We start from the raw sequence: 21,253 nt of genomic DNA on the forward strand, positions 1-21,253 counted from the left end.
TTCTTGAACATCTCTAGTGATAGGGAACTCATTATCTCACTCTGAGCCATTCATGCTTATGCCTGCCATGTTCCCATAGGGATGTTTAGTCAAATTAAGCCAACAAGCATTTGTTAAGTGCCTACTGTGCTAAGGGCTGGAGATGCGAACAAAAGCAACAAATCAAAACCAACACTCAGTTCTCACTCTCAAGGAGTTCACAGTCTACCTCAGAGTTGCTGTAATGTACAATTCTCTAATTCTTAGTGTGTTTTTAAAAATCTGGTTCTTGGTAGCTTGGATTTCTTCCTTTGAAAATTGCCTATTATCCATTTATTTATTGGGGAATATATATCCTATAATATCTATCCATCCATCCCTCCATCCATCCATCCCTCCAATAAATTCAAATCAGTCCTGTTTGACTCACTATCCCACTCCCCATAGCACTTGTTCCAAACTTTTTCTTCTTTCCTCAAACCACTTATACCACTCCCTTTTCCCTTTCTCTCAATAGAAGACTTCACATACTTTGATGGAGAAAATTGAGGTCATCTACTCTAACTTTCCTCTTCCCTCCAATTCTATACCTCTGTTTCCTTCAACATGAGCTGCTATTTGCTCTCCCTTTGCTTCTGACCTCCCCAAAGATGTTGGAGAGGATCCATTAGCCTTCTAGACACCCAGGTTTGGAGCCTCTGAGTCATCTTCCACTCTCAGCAGCCATCTCCTCATCTTGGTACCCAATGGTCCAACCACTGTCATCTGCTCCTCCTCCTTTTCCTTCCCCTTCCTTCCCCCCAGCCATGGACTCTACCTCTGGGTCCCCAGGCTTTGATAAAAAAAATACAAACTCTTCTATTCAGCACTGAAAGTCCTTCACAAACTGACTCCAGCCTGCCTTCTTGGGCTTATTGTATATCCCTGTCCTTCACAATCCCTACGTTTCGACCAACCTGTTCTGCTTGCTTTTCTCAGCAGCATTCCATCTCTCAATGTGTCTGTCTCCTTGCATAGGCAGTAGCCTGGGATGCCCTCCGTTCACGCCTCTGCTTTGTAGAACATGTGGCTTTTTTCAAGGTTCAACTCAAATCCCACTTCCTGCAAAAAATTTTTATCCTCATCATACTAGTTGTTAGTAATCTCTTCCTGTGGAAGTTACTTTGGTTCTTACTTTATAAAGAACTTTAAATTTTATAAAGTATGTTACAAATACCTCATTTTATTCCTACCACAGCATGGGGAAACAGGTGCTATCATTATTCCCATTTTACAGAGGAAGAAACTGAGGCAGGCTAAATTACTTCTGCAAGGTCATACAAGTAGTAATGTAGGAGGGTGGATTTGAACTCAGGTCTTCCTGTCTCTAGGGCCAGTGCTCTATCCTCTTCAGTACCTAGTTGTCTCTATGTACATGTTGTTTTCCCCAGATAAAAATGTAAGGTTCTTGAAGAAAGGGATTATTTTCATTTTAGTTTTTTTATGCCAAATATTTAACACAGTATAGACACAGAATAGACACTTAACAATAAATATATTCTCATGAAGTCTTTGTAAATGACTCCCACTCCCACCCTCATGTCCCGAGCTCCAGTTTGGCATCACCTATTGGATATCAAACTCAACATATCCAGAAAAGAATTCCTTACTCCCTCTCACAAGACCACCACCACCACTAAAGCCACCCTTCTTCCCAACAACCTTGTTGGTGCCGAGGCCACCACCATCCTTCCAGTCGCCTTGGCATTGTCCTCAATGCTTCTTTTCCTTCCTCTCCTCCTCCCCCATTTCTGATCAGTTGCCAAGTCTACTTGATGCTGCCTCTGCAATGTAATCTATTGCTCATCCCTTCCTCTGCCCAGAGGCATCCAACCCTTACCATGGTAACCTTTCCCTCTACTATTGTATCGGCCTCCTACCTGGATGCCCAGTTTCCATAACCTCCCCTAAGTCATGCTCCATACAATTATCAAAAATAACCTCCCTAAAGCACAAACCTGGCCATGCACTCCTTCATTAACCATGTCTCTTAGTTTTCTTCAAAATCGCTCGCATGCCCCCTCCTAAGGGAAGCCTTTCTTGATTCTGTTAGCTATACTTGCTTTAGCCTTCCTCAAAGTATTGTGTCTGTTATTTATCTGTTTACATGTTGTTTCTCCCCAACATAATGTAAGCTTCTTGAGAGCAGGGTTACTCCTTTAAACCTCTTTGTATCCCAAGTACCTAGAAAAACACACTGCAACTAGGAGGTGCTTAATAAATGCTTGTTGGACTTAAATGGATTGGAATGAACTACCCAATAGGAGCTTGCTGGAAAGTATCTATTGTGACAAGATAAAGGTTAGGACTAACTTAATTGACATAGAAAACCACCAGACAACAAAACTAGTTCCTCTAGTGCAGGCGATTTAATGAACATGAGGGAGTATCAGGTGACAAATGCCCTGCACCAGAGCCTTTTCTCTAACTTACTGTCTTATAGAGTTATCTAAAGCACTGAGAGTTAAATGACCTAAAGGACAGCCAGCATGTCAGAGGCAAGATTTGCACCCAAGGCTTCCTGGTTTTGAGGTGTGCTGTCTACTATCCCTCACTCTCATAAGGAAATGCATTAATTTTTAAAAAATACATAAAATTAATAAATGAAAATAGAAAATTATGTCATGAAGGTGACAATTGCTTATGCTGCCGGTGACTTATCCTTTTTCTTGAGCAACTACTATTTTGTATCCTAGGACTCAGAATTGAAAAGGTCTGAAGAGATGACTAATCCAAATCCCTCATTTTTACAAATAAGGGAACTGAGGCCTGAGAGAGGAAGTAATCAGCCCAGAGTCACACAGCTCTTAGCTGGAGACAGGATGCCCATCATCAGCCACCCTTTTCTGGACATTATAGATAGGAAAAAACTCACCTGGTATATACTCCAGAAGGCAACTCAAGAATGGATCTGACTACAGCCATTTCATCACTGTTTATTCCAACTCTGATGTCTACAGTGTGAAGGCTCAGGAGAAATTCTAGTCATGCCCCTCTCCCTCCTGTCACCACTAAGGTAAGCCATGACTTACCTTAATGAATCTATGGTTTTATCAGCATGAGTTCTCCTTCCACTAACACAGATCACATCTGGACACTTTTCTATCCTGTGCAGATTCTTATTCGATACAGGTGAAACAGGAAATACAACTCAGTGGCCCTGCCCCTCCCACTCCCACTTATAATCTCTCTCTAGCACTCTCTCCTCTCCATATTCAACTCTCAAGTGACTACAGAATGGTAGTAGACACTCTATCCCATTATCTGATTGCCTTAAGTAAGTACCCAGGCAGGAGTAATGTTGCAATCAGGTCATTCTCTTCAGTTGTTTGTGGTAGGTACTGGTGAGGAGGTGGGGCAAAATGGTAGGAACATCTCAGGGGAAGATGTCAGTATGTCAAGTATCTGTGGTTTCCTCTGAGTCTATCACCTATTACAGCCCATTTTTAACTCAATAAATAAGTCTTACAGGATTCTTGAGACTCAGAGAGGTTAAGCAACTTATCTATTGTCACTCAGTGTCACAGGTGGGATTTGTTCTCAAGTCTTTCCTGATTCTAAGGCTAGAATTTTATCTTTGGTAACACATTGCCTCTCCAGGGGAGGAGTAGTAGTAGTAGTAGTAGTAGTAGTAGTAGTAGTAGTAGTAGTAGTAGTAGTAGTAGTAGTAGTAGTAGTAGTAGTAGCAGTAGTAGTAGTAGTAGTAGTAATGGTAGTAGTAATAGTAGTATTTATAAATAGCACATCTATGTTGGCTTTTCCTCACCACAACCCTGTAGCTCTCTTGGCAAGGTACTGACTTCATTGTTTTCCATTCCCACTGACCTACTGATGATACTGATAATTTGATATTGATATCCCAATCGGGAGAGTCAACATGTAGTTAAGAAATTCTTAGCTAATCAGTCCTACATTTGATAAAATGAAGGAAGAATAGGAGAGAACTTAGTGGTATCAGTATGGGGACAGGAGGGGTGCTGGGGAAGCAGAAGTAGAAGTAGAAGAAAGGAAGTAGGAGGGCTAGGGAAATCAAACTGGGAGTAAGTTTAATGTAAAAATCTTATACTCCTAGCTTTCAGTCTGGGAACTGTGGCAGAAATAATGGAGGCTCCCTTCCTGGCCACCACTCCCCTCTATGTCATGTCTTACCCTATCGGAATATAAGCTCCTTGAAGGTATTGGCTTGCATTTTATAGCTGTATTCCTAAGACTTCAATAATGCCTGGTATACAAAAAGCATAAAAGAAATGCTTTCATTCATGTATTTAATCATTCATCCACTGAAACCTACAGTGACTTTTCATGGGTAATCAGGATAGATTAATAAACATCAAAGCTGGGATTTAAACCTATACCTCCTGACTGTATCCAATAGTCACACTGCTCAGAAGATTGAACTTGAGAAATGAAAGAGATTATCTAGTTTGAGTCCTTTATTTTACTAAAAAGGAAACCGAAGCCTCACAATCTTTGAAGTCTCTCTCGTGAGCACAGCTGCATTCTCCCTCATTCTCAATACTCCTTTTAGGTAAAAACAAGGCTCCATTTCTTTCTCCAGACCAGTCAAGATGGTTAGGCAAGTCTTGTTTCTGTTCTGTTGCTCTTGGGAGGCAGCAAAAGGACAATGAGTATCATTGCTAGACGTTAGAAGACTTTGGTTCAAATCTCATCTCTGATTCCTACTAGCAATATAGGTAGGGGTAAGTTACTCAAATAGTCTTGAACCTCAGTTTCTCCACTTGCAAAATGGGGATAATAGTATCCATACCTACCACGTAGGGTTGTTGTGAGGTACAGAGAGGAGAAAGTATGTAAAGCAGTTTGTGTATCTTAAAGTGATATATGGGGTACCCCAGAAATCTCAGTGAGATTTTAAGTTTTACTAACTTCAAAAGTATAAATGCTACAAACTTACAAAAAAAATTGGAGAGTTTAATTATTTAAATAACTTTTATACTTATTCTTAATTTTAATAAGATAGTCATTGTGCATTAATAAGAGGGTCATTATGCATTGTGTGTGACAACACCTGAATGACGCTTTCTCAAACCAGTGGATCAGTAGAGAAGGTTATCCTTCTTGGCCACCTTGGTCACCTGATCTATCTCCATTAGACTTTTTCTTATGAGTTCATGTCAAAACTGTCATGTATGCATCAAAACCTTGTCTTTGGATGATCCTGAGACTAGAATTATAAATATAATTGTTTTAGTCACAGCTGATGAAAGTTTTTACAAAGTTCAGAAATCAACTAGAGTAATATATCACAAAAGATGGTGTTTATGCTGAACTTTGAAGAAATATATCAATATCTTTAAAAGTTAAATAATCAGCCTTGCAGATTTTGTGGTAATTAGCCTTGCTCTTTGTAACTCTGTGTCTGAAGTTATGATAATTGCTCTAAGACTCCTGGGATGACCTGTATCAATTTATCATCAATTGTTATTCTTTTCAGGTGGAAAGATATGTCTGAACCCCTAGGGGAGCACTAGCTGGTCCAAGGTTGTACCTGTTTTGGTGGGAATGCAGCCTGGTGGGTAGTGGGACATGTCAGAGCACTCCATGAAGCTGCTTCCACTGCTGACACAAGGTGTTGCCTCCTTTGGGCAGGCCCCAAGAGAGTGAACCCGTTCCCACCCAAGTTTTCACAATGGATATTGACAAGGGGAAGTAGGCGAAAGCCAGCAACTTTATTGGAGAGGAAAAACATGTGAGGCTGGGAAACGGAAAGAAAGAAGATGAGGAAGGGGGGTGGGGTGGGGATGGGAGTGGGAGACAGTTGTGGACTACACACCAATAACTAAACCCCAGCTCAGAAGTTAGGGACCCTTGAAAGTTTTCAAATTGAAACATCATCTGTTAAAAATCCAAATAAACCACATATCTTGCTCTTCTGTTAGGTTTCAAGGAACAGAGTCTGTGTCCAGCCCTTTCCATTGGTGGTGGTTACTGCCAAGCACCCTCCATTGTTTCCATGTATGACTGACAAACATTGAAATGTGATCCGGATGATACCTGATGTAGTAGTTCCACGGCAAGTGTCTGTGTGTCTTTTGATCCGCAGACTCCAAAAAAACCAAGGACGAAGGGGTCTGAAAACCACTTAGTACAAAGCAGGAGGAAACTGGCACTTAGTTACAGAAACTAAAATTTATAGGCTTTCTAGAGAGAAGAACAGAAAATAAAATTCTTAAAAACCAAGAAGAATCAGACAGTCATGAGTATCTCTGTAGAAATAACACACCAGCAGGGGAGCATGGAATCATGGATTTAGCAATAGAATTGTGGATTTAAAGGCCATCTAGTTCAACCCCTTCATTTTATAATTTGGGAAACTGAGGTCCAAAGAGGTTAAGTGACTTGCCCAAGATCGTACTAATCATCAGATTCAGGATTCAGACCCAGGTTCCCTGATTCCAAAAGTCTTGGACTCTTTAAAAGCATTTACAATCTTGCAAATCAAAACATGGATCTCCAGTCTATCCCAAACTGGAGTCTTTGTCTCTCTCCACAGTAGGCAAGCAGAGAAGAATGAGATTTACTTCTTGAGTGAGGACTTACGATCTTCACTGAATAAATGGCTCCTTGGGAAGTCTGGGCAAATGAGTTCATGGTTATTTCTAAGGCTTCTTTAGCAGAAATTGGCATGGGACCTTTTGGTCAGATGGGCAGATGGGAAAGATGATTAGGAACTAGGACTAGCATTCCCTACTTGACTAATCAAAGACTCTTAGTATTGGAAGAGACTTTAGACATCATCCAATCTAATGCCTCTACATTAAGCACAAACGCCATCTATGACAATCCTGAGGAGTCATCACCCACACTCTGTCTGAAGACCTCCAATGGGCATCTACTCCATCATTGGACTATTCCAACTGTTCAGAAGCTCTACTTGTACTGAGCAAGAATGTGCTGATCATCCATTGATCCTATAGTCCCATCTCCTGGGGCCAATTTAAACCAATCTAATCGCTCTTTCTATATGACAACATGTTGGCAGATAAAGCCCTTGGAGTCAGTGATGAATGGGAAGGCTAACAATGGAGTTTAGCATGGAAAGAGATCTAAGATGCTCTTCCCCTGCCTCCTCCCCACCTCATGCAAGATGTACAAATAAAACCTTAGGTGTTTACAAGCCCCTGGCCTCAGAGGATATGGGAAAGGAAAGACCCAGAATCAGAGGAATTCCATATGGAGCAACACAACACAGTGATGGCAGATATAGCTGGGACATTGCAGAGCAGGCCTGGTCTGAGGTAGCTGAAGCCACAGTCTTATTGGAGGCATTGGGCAAAGGGCTTGCTTTGGCTTGGCAGACCTTTGGGGACAGCAACAGTGATGGTCCCAGGGTGGGGCATGCTCATGATTTCGGCCTATGGGGGCTTTTTTTTCCTAGGTCTTTCAGGATACTCTACCAGCAAAAGTTGAAAAATCCATGCCTGCTAAAAGCCAAAGGGATGGCAGCTCATATTGTCCTCTCTGTGCCTTTTTCTCTTGGGGAGAGCAGAAAGAAAGCAGGGAGATAGGTAGATGAACAGACAGACACACTTGTCTCTTCTACATTGTGAGCCACAGAAGGTAAAGAGATGCCTGGGAAGGACTTGAGGTTATATCCACAGAAGGGAAGTCTGTGGTCTCTCCAGCCCTTTTGAGAAGCTAAGACGTGAGAGACACAGATCAAACCAATGGCTCTCCAACACATAGTACTTTGAAATGGAACAGCACGCAGCCTGTGAATAAGGTGGGGAGCAGAAAGGAGTAGAGACCTGCTTAGAGAAAGGTCTGCAGTCTAACATACGAAGGCATAGGATCTCTACAGTCAAACACAGGTGCTTCTCAGAAGTGGAGTCTTGGATCTGCTGCAATCCATTTCAGAGTGCAGAGGCCACCCATACTCATGTTTGCCTTCATTAAAGACAACAATGACCACTTTTTTGTTTGATGCCTGTTTTCTGAGCTGGGTAGATATGCAACAGCAGCAGGGTGACCATTTCATGGAAGAAACCTTGGTTGCATTCTGTTGGCAAACAGGTACCCTGGTCAGGAACTCTCTGGAGACTACCAGGCCAGGGGGGAGGCCATTCCTGAGCTACGCTGGTTCTCACAGACTTGAACATCACTGAATGCCCGCTGGAAGAAAAAAAAAATACAAATCAGGTAGTCCTTGTGCCCAGGTGAAGGGATTGATCCAAAGGAATGTGTTTGCTTCACAAACATTTAATGAGGGCTTATTATAAGCCATGTGCTAAGATCGACATAGGAATGATTAAGAGGCCATGTGGTGTAATGTGTAGAGAAATGAACTTGAAGTAAGGAAGGCCTAGATTCAAATCCTCAGTCAGACACTACCTCAGTGACCTTGAGTAAGTCACTTAATTTCTCTTTGCCTCAGTTTCTTCACCTGTAAAATACAGAAAATAACAGTCCCTACTTCAAAGGGAGAGTGTGAGAGTTAAATGAGTTAAGGTATCTAAAGCACTCTGCAAGCAATAATGTGAAACATGCCAATTATTGGATATTATCGAGTCAGTCAGCTGTAAAGAGTGTTGGGTTGACAGTCAAGTGACCTTTAGTCTAATCTTCATGGCTACTTCACCATATGAATGCACGTAAATCAAGGACCCTCTCTGGGCCTCAAGTTTCCTCATCTGTAAAGAGAGGAGGTTGGACTAGATTGTATCTAAAATCCCTTTCAGTTCTAATATTCCATATTGTAAAGTCCATTTCAGCTCTAATATTCTATGTCTATCTAAAAACCTTCCCACTTCTGACACTAGTTGTTTTTTTTTGTCCTGAGGACCCCTTGAGTTCTAAGGTATGTTACAGCTCTGATTCACCTCCCTTACCTCTACTCCAATTTCTGATATTATCTTTATTAGCTTCAACATTCTGTGTCCTAAGGTTCTTTCCAGCTATAATCTTCTAAGACTCTTTGATAAGTAATTGTCCCTGCACAGTCAGTGCTGAGTACAGGCACACTGTAGTTTTTGTGGACTCATTTCAGTCCATCTATGTCTAGGACCAGGAGTTCACACTGACCTCTCTGAGCCTTGGATATTCACTTTAGGCACTGTTCTATGGGGTTTGGCTGTTCTTGACCTGCTAAACCTGGCCATGGAAATGTTACCTATTGCTTCTCAGGCCACAAATCAGAGACTAACCTTTCTTGGTAATCCTTGGCAGGTAGCAAGAGTGAACTGAGGTCTAGCTCTGTCTTGGGTGCGAGGGCACCATTCATTTCCTGTGTCTGGCCTTATCAGCTCTGTGGCTCCTCTCCTCAAGTCTTGATCTTGGCTTGTCCACACTATTAGTCTGATACCTACCCATTCATGAAGCTCCCCTTTTCTTGCAAGACTAGACCCTGATCAGTCCTAGTGCCTGATGATGGGAAAGATACTCTGGAACTTCATCTTCAAGGCATTTCCCCCATTCTTCTAATTTCTCAAGGATTATAGATTAGTGATGAACCAGATTTCAGAGCTCACCTACTCCAAAACTTTTATTTTACAGAGTAAAAAAAACCTGGAGTCTAGAGAAGTTAAGTGAGTGACCCAAGGTCATACAAGTAATAGCTGAATGACCCAAAGTTGCTGTGAGAAATTAATATTTCTCTTATATTTAATAACTAATTGCATTAGGACCAAGGTTTTTCCTCTTTTCTACTTCCTCATCCAGAAACCAACTAGTGAGGGAAATTTCTCTTAGAGATTTCCCCAGGCCAAGATCTAATAAGACGGTAAAAGAAATTCTAAGTTTGGGCTCATGGGTTCATTCCTGATCGCTGTGTTTGCTCAGACAGGTCTGGGAAACTGTTGATTCTCCCTGTTATCCAGACAGGTGATATGGGAAGGGATGTCTCTTTGACCAATATTTGAGTGACCTAAGTCACATATGCCAAAATAGCTCACCTCCCATTGTGTGAACCAATCAGAGGCAATTAGGCACCACTGAGGAACATCTGCTCTTTGAAGGTCATAGAAAACTGTGAGCCCACTGCCATGAGGGATCTTTGCTCTAAGAGGAATGGCTAAATGACCCTCCTTTTATTAATAACCTGCTCGCCCCATTAATAAAATGGTTAAATTACCTGGAAACTATGTCTCTCAAACTTTTTTAATCATCACATCACACAGATAGTAAGTGGTTGCTCCACAAGCGGTATTGGAGTTGACTCAAAACTAGGTCCTCTGATGCAAAAACCAGTGATCTTCATTCATTGCCTAGTAGCATGCTCTATGACCCAGACCTTACCTCGAACTTGCTCATAAATTCTGCAAAGATCCCAAAAAAGGCTTCAGAAGTGGTGACTTTGGAGTCTTCGCCAAAAAATGAGAGCACCCTGCTAAACTCCTCCATCGCCTTGTGCTGAAGTGTATCTAGAGCTCGCACGGCAGGCTGGGCCATCTCCAGGAAGGACTGTGGCATCAGGATTAAGGGGAACAAACACTAAAGCCCCAAAGACAACTCAGCAAAAGAAACTTTCTTGTCCATAGGAATTTTCATGCTAAATCAAGAGGGTGAGATTTTCTTTGGGTGAACAGGGTCTGGAAATACCCTGCACAGAGTTAATAGCCTCCATGCTGGTATTCCCATCACCAGGTCCTTCTTGCCCAGTCTCTGCTGCTACAACAATTATTCCCAAACATATGAATATCACTTTCATCACATCTCCTTCCTATTCAGGAAGCCTGGTATCAACAGGTTCCAAAGTTCTATGATATTTAATCTTTGTATATATGTGAAGCATGTGAGCATGACTGAAAAAAACCTCTTCATCTCTCTCTGTCTGTCTCTGTCTCTCTGTCCTTCCCTCCCCCTCGTCTTTGAAGCCTATGAGCTGTAATGGAAACTGCCCTGGTCTTAGAGTCAGAAGTTCTAAGTTGGGGCCTGGCTCTGTCACATCCTAGCTCTATAGCTGTGAGCAAGTCACAGCAATTCTCTCAGTCTTCTCCTTTGTAAGATGAAAGTGATAACATTTGTACTGTCATCTTCACAGGGGTTAGAATATATAAAAAGTCTAGATAAAGCAAAATAAAAAGTATGATTATAAAGGATGGTAAAGATCCATGTAATTGTCCATCTCTGGGGTTTGTGTTCAGGGCCAGCTCTCCGAGGTGAGGAGGGCCCAGTTCCTGCTAGCCACAGCCTCTGGCTCTTGGCACAGGCTGTCCCAGCCCAGGAGATGGAAGGGCCCTTTCTGGGAGGATACCGTCATGACTACAGCAAACTTGTCATCACTGGCGGCAGGCATTTTCTGGCAAGCCGTCTGGATCTCACTGATGGTGATGTGCAGGTCAGTAAGGTCAGTAGTTAACATCCTCTGGTTCACTGAGGAAGGATAGAGATGGGTAGGTAAGAAGAGTCCTCCCAGAGACATGTGGCCAACATGTGGTATATCTCCTCCCCACCCTCACCAGCAGCTTGCTCTGAATATCAAGGGATATAACCTTTGCACCAACACTATGAGGTATGGTTGCCTACCCTTACCTCAGATCCTCCTCAGCCACACCCACCCACCTCAGTGTTTGTCTTACCTTTGGCAGCAAGGGGCACAGTAGGAAGGTCCTTGGCAAATCCCAGGAGTTCAGGGAAGTGTTGGCTCAGTGATTTGGCAAGAATGTGTAGGAAGGTGGATTTCCCATCCACAGTTTTAGTTGAGTTCAGCTGGAAAAGGACAAAATCAATCAGGAGCAAGCTTCTCCAGGCAGCTGGGGATCAGTTGGAAGGCAGGAGGCACTCAGTATCTTAGGATGATTACTCAAGGGTTTCCTACACCACACACATCTACCTTCCTCCCAAGCCCCAAACTTTTGTCCTCCCCATGTAAGGATGAGGGCACATGCAGACACACATTTCCTCTTGATGCTTTTTATGCTCTGTAACTTCCCCCTTTGCTGGGGAAAAACTGCCCTTCATCCTGAATTCTACTACCTGCTCACTCCAGAAACCTCACTGACCCTGATTAACACTCTGTTTGTGGAGCTCTGAATTGGTCCAACTATTCTGGAAAGCAATCTGGAATTAGGTTAAGAAAGTGACTAAAATATCCCTATTCCTTGACCCAGCTAGGCGTATACTCTAAGGAGGTCGAAGTCAAGAGAGATGCACTATACAACAAGGAATTTATAGCAGCTAGCAAAAACAGGATGGGACAAGGACAAGACCAGGGATTTTATTGGTGTGGGAACTCCCAGAGGAGAACACTTTCTTTAACCATGTGCATCTGCACCTTAAAAATCTTAGAGAGTTGCCTAGGGCATTGAGAGGTGAAACGCCTCAGTCAGAATCCCAAAGGCAATATACACGTTAAAAGCTTGGCTTGAACTTATGTCTTTCTGATTCCAAGGCCAGCTCTTCATCCATGTAGCCTCTGAGTGGCAAAGAATTAGAAACAACAATAACAAAGCCTTTTGATTGGGGATTGGCTAAACAAATTATGGTACATGAATGTGATGGAATATTACTGTGCTATCAAAAATTCCCATCATTATGAAGGAGGCATGAGGCATGCTGAGACCTCCAAGAACTGCAGAGAGTGATGTAAATAGAACCAGAAAAACAATCTTTACAATGATTACAACAATGAAAATGAAAAGAATAACAAAAAACAGCACTGACCATTGTGTAATTGTAATGATCAAGCTGGACCCAAGGAAGAGAGAAGAGACTGCACTTCCTTTTCTTCTTTGCCAGGATGGACAGTGATGCATATGGAAATTGCATATACTGTTCAACTTCACAGATGTGTTAGTTGTGCTGGACCGCTTTTTAAATTTTTTATTTTTGTTATATAGAGGGTTAGGAGACAGAATGTATTGGAAAATGAATGTAACAGAAATGCAGAATATGTCAATAATTTTAAAATCAATTTGGTCTTCTTCCTATTACCCTCTAGCAATTTAAATGAGCAGATTTGGGTTGAGTGGCCAGTAGCCCCATGCTAGCCAATGAAAGCAGTGTTAGAGAAGAGTACAGCCTCCTCCCTTAAGGAGTTTACACTTTAGTTGAGGAGATAAAACTTGGTCTTTTGAAACAAATAGGTAAAGGCCTGAAAAGATAATTAAAGACCATAATAATAAAAATGTAAATGATTGGTGATTCAGATCTGGAGTGGGGCAGGCCTCCTAGAAGAGGTGTAATTCCTTCTCTCAATTTCTAATCTACTTCTATAGCACCGTGGACCTCATCACTAGGAACCCTGGTCACCTATTGATATCTTTATCTCAGTACCCCCGTTCATTCATTCATTCAACATTTATTAAGAACCTACTGTATGAGTACAACCTCCTTACCTGACATCTCTCCCACACCCATAGAAATTTTTCTCTGTCCCTAAACAAGGACTTTCATTTTTAAAACCCTTCTTCTACCAGCTGGACAAACCTTTAGGAAGCATGTACTAGGCACCAGGCACTGGGGATACAAAGAAAGGTTCCTGTCCTTAGGGAGCTCACCTCTAATGGAGAAAAGCAACTTGCAAACAACTACGAGCAAAAAAAAGATATAGGCCAAATGAACTGGAGATAATCAACAGAGGAAATGTGCTAAGATTAAAAGGAGGAGGAGGGTCCAGAAGGTAGGATTTTAGCTGGGACTTGAAGGAAATTTGAAGGTCTGGAGGAAGAGATGGGGAGGAAGAATATTGCAAGGATGGAAATGTTGGAAGAAAATGCCCAGAGCCAAGGAGATGGAGGGTCTTGGATAAAGAACACCAAGAAGGCCAGTGTCACTGGAACAAAGTGAATGTGGAAGGGAGTAAGGTATAGAAGGCTTGAAGAAAGAGGCCAGATTATGGAGGACTTCAACTGTCCATCTATTGCCCCACACTTGGGTCTTTAACCTAGAACTATGATCTTAGACACATAGCCAGGGGACATCTCCTTCCTAATGGGGAGCAATCCGTAATAACACATTCTTAGGCCAGTCAACATGGGTGTAATAAAAATTGCTTTGCAAAGCATAGGAAACGTCACCAGGGCACATGATAGCTAGAGGTTTTCAATCTAATGAAGATAGGAAAGACACAGAATCCATCTGAGTCCAGCTGGGGAGATAAGAGATTTCACTTGGGGATACTCCAGCGCTATATTGCTCTGTCCGTTACACAAGACCAGCCCATCCTTGGCCCAGGCTCTTCTTTTCTCATCCCTCTGAGGTATCAGTATTCTCTTTTTCACTTCTCTTCCTTTTATTCCTAGGCCTACCAGAGAGCTTTTTAAATGCTCCTTACTACTCGGATAAATGTATCTTATCTAGTTCCTCAGGCCCAAGGACTCCTGGCTTAAGTCCAGCTGATCTCCTGACTCTCTGGAAAGCAATTCTTTCCTGATCCCTAAGTCCTTCAGAGTTTACTCAGTTGACTCAACTTTTCTTGTTCCCTCGCTATACATGGCTTATCATCCAACTATCTGGGTCCTGTATTTTATCTACAGAAGGGATTACTCATTATGTCAATTCTATCTATACTCATTGAACAGGCAGTAGAGATAGAAGGCAGCCCAGAAAGCAAGATCCAGCCCACTCTCCAGAACAAGTTCTGACACAGACCATAGAGGGCTGTCCACACATCTGAGCTGCTGAGAGGTAGTTTGGACCAGACAAAGTCACTAGGCAAAGACAGGATTCAAATTCAGTCTCATTGGCTTCCTGGTTCTTTTCCCTAGGCAGCAGTTTAAAATGTCTCTTAAAATTCCCAAAACTTCCTTCAAACCCTCACCTCCCCCCACATAATTTCTCCTCTCTGCAACTTATCTCTTTATGTATCCATCTCTCCTTTAACCATCTCCTTCTAGCGAGCTAAGCAAATTAATTGAGTACATTCGTTGAGCTCAGTACTTTGATTGGTAGTGGGAGATACAACAAGAGAAGACTAAGCCACTGCCCTCAGTCCAGCTGGGAAGACAAGATTGATGCACATGAAATAATGATACAAGACTGTAATCAAGTACTAAGTGGCATGGTATTGATTATAAATAAATATCATAGGATTTGGGCAGCTAGGTGACATAGTGGATAGAGTGCTGGGAATGAAGTCAGGAAGACTCATCTTCTTGAGTTCATATCTGACCTCAGACACCAGATGTATGACACTAGGCAAGTCACTTAACCTGTTTTCCTCAGTTTCCTCATCTGGAAAATGAATTGGAGAAGGAAATGGCAAACTATGTCAGTATCTTTGCCAAGAAAAACCCAAATAGGGTCATGAAGAGAATGACACAACTGAAAAATGACTGCAAACCATAGGAGTTGAGAGAAGGGAAAGCACCTACTGAGGGAAAGCTTCTTGAAGGAGATAGAAATTGATCTTTGAAGGATGGATTAGCTTTAAATACACAGAAAAGACAGGGGTAAGTATGATGCTGTCTCTCTTCAGGGGTAGAGAAGAGACTTTGGGGTAGGTACCCTGATATCTTAATGCCTTATGCTGGTGTTTTTCTCTGTTGAATATCTCCTATTTATCACATATCTATCTTGGTTGTACATAGCTGTTTGTACGTTCTCTCTCCCAATTAGACTGGGAAATCTTTAAGGGAAGGGAATGTCTTTTGCCTTTCTTTGTACCAGCAGCATTTAGCACATAGGAGGTGCTTAACTGTTGACTATTAATTGTTAATTATTAATTCACTGCATGTTATCCTAAGGTGCTACTGGAAAGATATCTATATGTTCTTTTACTTGCCAAGGTAATAAGTTAATAAATAAAAAACTCATTGTCCACTTCTATGATGACACTTAATTCCTATTTGGGAGAAAGGACTACCCTGGAAATCAAAAAGAGTGGGGTTTAGGAAGCACAATTCCTCAAACAGGTTAAGAATGGAAATAAGATTAAAAAAATGAATAATGGAAATAAGAATGGAAAGAGATCTCTAAGATGGACTGAGAATTCACCAAGGCCTCAGAAACTAGATGTAATTCATTCATTTAAAAAAAAATTATTCATTGACTTATGTGTAATGTACTGTGGGTGATACAAATATAGATAAAATATGACCCTTGCTCTTCACTTACTGCATGGTGGAAGAGATAAGATGTGTACATAAATAATGGTGACACAAAACATAATATAGAAAGTGCACAAAAGGTACAAAGTGTTAAAGGAATTTAGAGGGGAAAGAGATCACGTAGAACCAGTACGATTTGGGGTAAAAGCCAGCAATAAATCTCATGGTCTCAGTTATTTATATAAAAATGCGAAAAATGTGAGTAATAACCAACTGAAGTACCGGTATGAATATAAAGAAGCAGATTTGATATCATAGGTATCACTGAAACTTGGCGGAGTGGACTTAGAATTCATAGCTGGAATGTGACCAGGGAAGTGTATAATTTATTTAAAAAGGAACGGCATAAAAAGATTGGTATAGTAGTACTGTATATGAAGAAGATAAACTCTTACAAGGGAACTGAAAAACCAGACATGGAGAAAATAGAAGGCATTTGAGTGAAAATAAATGAAAGAGTATAACAATAACAAAAGCTAGCACCTATATAGTGCTTGACATAAGCACTTTAGTATTCACCATCACCCAATGAGTTAGGTGCTTATCATTATCTCCAATTTAAGGATAAGGAAACTGAGGCTGAGAAATGTTAGGTAACCTGCCCAGGTATAATTCAGAGGCAGGATTTGAATTTAGGTTTTCCTGACTCTAAGTCTAAAATTGTATCCATTGCATCACCCACCTGTAATGTTGTTATAGGTGATGAAGCTTATACTACAGACCACCTGTACAGCAGGAAATAGATGAGGCATTCAGGAAACATCACAGATATGGATCTCAGATAATACAATAATGATAGGAGACCTCAAATATCTTGATATCTGATAGAGTTCTTTCTCTGTCAAAAAGCAGTGCCCTGAAACATTCTTGACTTGCCTTAATGAGAATTCTGTGCTTAATTACCCTCTGTGAAGAGGGCAATTGCTATTCTGGACCTTAATGATGAATAAGGAGAAACCGGTAGAAAAGAAGGGAATCTTGGAGTACTAAGAGCTAACAAGTAATTCTAATGAAGTATACTTCATTAAGAATAGGTCACACACCAGATTAACCTCATTTCCTTTTTTGATGGGATTACTAGATTGGTATATCCATGAAATTCTAAGATGTAGTATATACCTAGATTTCAGTAATACATTTAATGAAATATCCCATATTTTCCTTGTAGAAAATAAGGGGAGATGTGGGGTAAAGGATAGGAAAGCTAAATGGATTCAGAAATGTTTGGATAAGCAGACCAAACAGTAATCCTGAATTTGGAGGTAGGTCTCTGAAGGAATGAATAAATGAAAAAGCATCCATTAAGTACTTCCTATGTGCCATACCCTGGGGTGCTATGGATTCAGATAGATTATGAGCTCCCCTTTTCTTAACAGAGGGAGACAATTCATATAGGAGGTTCTAGCTGTATGGACTTAGAGGTCCTAGGCTTGGGTCCTTCAGCGGCAAGAGCAAGGCAGAAAGTAATGCACCTTCTTTAGGGTCATGTCTATTGATAAAGCCATATCTGTTTTTATGGCTGAACTCTTTCATATGGTCATCATAAATACAGTAGCTATATTTTTTCCTATGTTGTCCTTTTTTAGGGAAAGGCAGAGTCTCTTCAAACCATAACCCTAGGGAGGCTCCAAAGCAGGGAAGTCTGACCTCTTTTCCTTATCCTCAGAGGTATCTAGGTATTCTTTAGGTGGTTAGCCTCCAGATAAAGGCCTCTTCTTCACTGGGTCTCTTGCCCAGCTCTGGCCCCAACCCAAGGTGAACTCTATAGACACAGGCTAATTCTGTGGGAGAGCCAGGGAATGTGGGAGGCAAACCCTGAGCTAGGATCACCCTCCTGAGTTAGAGAGGAAGCCAAGGAGCCACCAGTGACTAGGAAGAAGGCATAAGTGGTACGTTTATCATCCTAGCAGATGATAGAAGTCTGGGAAGAATAACATACTGAAAGTAAAAAGAATTCAAAAAGATCTCAAAAGCTGAAATGACAGGCGTTATCCAGTAAGGCACAATTTAGTAGGAATATATAGAGATTGCTACATAGGCTTTTAAAAAAATCAGCTTCACAAATACAGGATGGGAGAGAAATAGCTAAACACTTCCTGTAAAAAGGATCTGGTGGATTTAGTGGATCGAAAACTCAAAATGAATCATGAATGTGGTAACAGGAGTGTGCTAAAACCAGCTGGTATCAGTTCACAAAAGCCAATTGTTAAATTTTCAGTGTGAGCACTTACGCCTCTGAAATCAGCAAGTGGTATAGTTTATTATTTTGTTGATTATGTAGACTTAAGAAAGTGATGGAGAAAGATGCAGATCATTAAGGTGGAACTTACAGCTCATTTTGTAGTGGCTAAGAATTGGAAATTGAAGGGATGCCCATCAACTGGGCAATGGTTGAACAAATTATGGTATGTGATTATCATAGAACATTATTGTGCTATAAGAAATGACAAGCAGGATGATTTCAGAATAACCTGGAAAGACTTACCTAAAACTGATACAAAATGAAGTAAGCAGAACCAAGAAAACACTGTACACAGTAACAGCAATATTGTACAATAAACTGTGAATGATGGAGCGATTCTCAGCTATATAATGATCCAAAACACTCCCAAAGGACTTATGATGAAACATACTGTCTGCCTCCAGAGAAAGAACTGATATTGTCTGAATACAGACTGAAGCATGTTATTTCTCATTTTCTTTCTTTCATTCTGAGTCTTCTTGTACAAATATGAATAATATGGAAATGTGTTATATGACTGCACTTGTATAACCTATATCTGATTGCTTACCATCTCAGGGAGGGTGAAAGAGAGGAAGAGAAGGTTAGAATTTGGAATTCAAAACTTAAAAATATTGTTTTAACCTATAATTGGGGAAAAAAATAAAATATTACATATATTTTTTTTAAAAGATTGAACTCAAAAGCTCATCCTGTGAACATTTTTTTTCCTGGAGAACTGGTTGTCAACCATTTACCAGCATACCCTGGATAATCAAGAAAGCCAGGGTGTTCTGAACCAGAGAGGAGGTCATTTTGCTATGGTCTGCTTGGTTAGCCACATCTAAAGTATCAGATTTAATCATGTGCATCCCATTTTAAGAATGATATTGATAGGCTGGAATGGATTCAGAGAAGCAAGGCCAACGTACTAAGGGAAATAGAGACTGTGCCTCTGAAACTTCACTTGCAGGAACAAAGTCTCTGAGGGTACATGATAGTACCTGTCATGAGGGATTTCTTCTTGTTCTACTTGCCCTCAGAATAGAGGGGTAATGGACAGAAACGATGGAGATGCAGGATGTGTAAACAGAGGTTGTGAAATCATTTTTAGAATAGAATGCTATTATGCTAGTGCCATAGAATACTAGATGCCTACAACAGTCTATCAGAACTGAAAGGGACCTTGGAACATGATTATCAGACTTGGGAGGGACCTTAACCATAGGAAGCCAAATCTGGAAAGAAGTTTTCTTTGTGCAACAGCTGGAACTGAGCACTGCAAATGAGCTTCAGAGGTTCCATTCACACCTGAATCAGGAAAAGAACAAGTATTTAATTTAGCTTTGCTCTGTCTTCAGAAGCTTGTATATTCTTAGCAGATCAGCTCCTCTTTGGTAAAATTCAGTGTAATGCAGGGGAAAATGGGGAATTTCCAGGCTGGGCTCCAAGTACCTTAGGCTGGTTTCACAGTTGTGATTTGAGTGTTCCTTCCTGTCTCACTCAGTGCACTGACTGTAGCTTTGACTGTTACTCCTGCAGAAAAGATATTCAGAAGCTTCTGTTTTATCTGTTTTCTCCCAAGTGTCTCATGTAATCCATGGTCAGGCCCAGTGGTATTCTGGAGTCAAGGAGTGCAGAAAACATTTAAGAGGGCACCTGGGTGTGATGGTATATTATACAAGCTGGGTTCTGAGAGCTTGAGTATCTGATCTTCCAAGAGTTAGTTCATCTCTCATCATTGCGGGAGAAAGTTCAGTGATGAGTATCTTCATGACACAAATTATCAGAGTTGCAAGAGACCTTGAAACACTATCTATCAGACCAGGGAGGGGCCTTAGAATATTGGAGCTGGGAGGGAGGGACCTTTGACATTATTTAGTCCAAAGTCGCATTATAAAGATGAGGATACTGACACTCACAAGAAAGAAAGCGACTTGCCCAAGGGTATCCAGGTAATCAATCAGAGGCTGAATTGAGATTAGAGGCTAGGTCAAGGCTCTTTTCATGATACCATGACACGAGGCTGTAAGTGACCATGCTTACAGTTTGACCAAGGACAAGCTGGAGCCCAAGCTAACATACATAGATAGAAAAGCTCTGGAAGTTTTGGAGTCATCGGAGGGAAAATTAAAGGTTGGGGACAAATTGAATTATATGCAGTACTTAGATTTATTTTTGTCCTTTTTACAGATTGAAAGTTACTTGTTAAGTTTAAGAACATAACCAGGTTATTATTTATATTCACTAATAAAATAGCTCTGTAAAATGTAAAAACAGCAGCTTATTCAAACAAAACATACTCATTTTCATGAAATCACTCTTAAATGCTTTTAATTTTTGAGTGGATTCACAAGCTTCCCAATGTTAAAAAACAGAACATTGCTTCCTATCTGCCCATTTTCAAGAACTGGGTAAAAACCTGAGAATCAGAAGCCCACTGGCATTAGGTTGAAACAAAAAAAGAGCCAGTTTTCAGAATAGGAGCTGAGGTGGCATAGGGCTGGATCTGGAGTTGAAGCACCAGGGTTTGACTACTTCCTATGAGACCTTGGTCTATCACAACCTCTCTGGGCCTCAGTTTCCTCATTTGTAGAGGGCTGGGCTACGTGATCTCTAAGGTCTCTTCAAGCTCTAGTTCTATGATCTTATCATTTTTTTACTATGGAACGTTTTTCACTCAGGTTCATTTGTTTTTGTTTTTTAAATTTATTTTTAACATTAAAAACAACTGAGTTCCAAAGTCCCTCCATCCAGCTCCTTTGAGAAGGCAAGCAATATATCTGTTATCTATGAGAAATCATGTATAACATATTTCCATGTTAGCCATGTTGCCAAAAAAAGCAGAAAAAAGTTTAAAAGTGAGAAAATTATACTTCAATTTGCACTCAAGAGTTTATCAGTTCTTTACCCTCTGATTAATTTGAAATGCTCACTGCCCCTAGAAGTGAAATCTTGAGTATTTTTTTATTTTTCTCAGAGGCTAGAGTTTGATCCTACTAGTTTG

The 21,253-nt window shown here is 40.9% G+C and overlaps 1 protein-coding gene across 1 annotated transcript in view; it reads right to left on the bottom strand.

The window, feature by feature from the left end:
• Positions 1–5,689: 5,689 nt before the first annotated feature.
• Positions 5,690–21,253, bottom strand: part of GRID2IP (Grid2 interacting protein) — a 64,760-nt gene continuing 49,196 nt past the window's right edge. Inside the window, exons 18-21 of the mRNA XM_072606565.1 lie at positions 11,556–11,685; positions 11,231–11,349; positions 10,273–10,437; positions 5,690–8,151 (exon numbers count right to left, since the gene is read on the bottom strand). Of these exons, the coding sequence (XP_072462666.1) occupies positions 8,080–8,151; positions 10,273–10,437; positions 11,231–11,349; positions 11,556–11,685 (486 nt within the window). The 3' untranslated portion in view covers positions 5,690–8,079. The remainder of the gene's footprint in view (positions 8,152–10,272; positions 10,438–11,230; positions 11,350–11,555; positions 11,686–21,253) is intronic.

The sequence above is a fragment of the Notamacropus eugenii genome, chromosome 1, assembly GCF_028372415.1.
Source record: "Notamacropus eugenii isolate mMacEug1 chromosome 1, mMacEug1.pri_v2, whole genome shotgun sequence".
NCBI lineage: Eukaryota > Metazoa > Chordata > Mammalia > Diprotodontia > Macropodidae > Notamacropus > Notamacropus eugenii.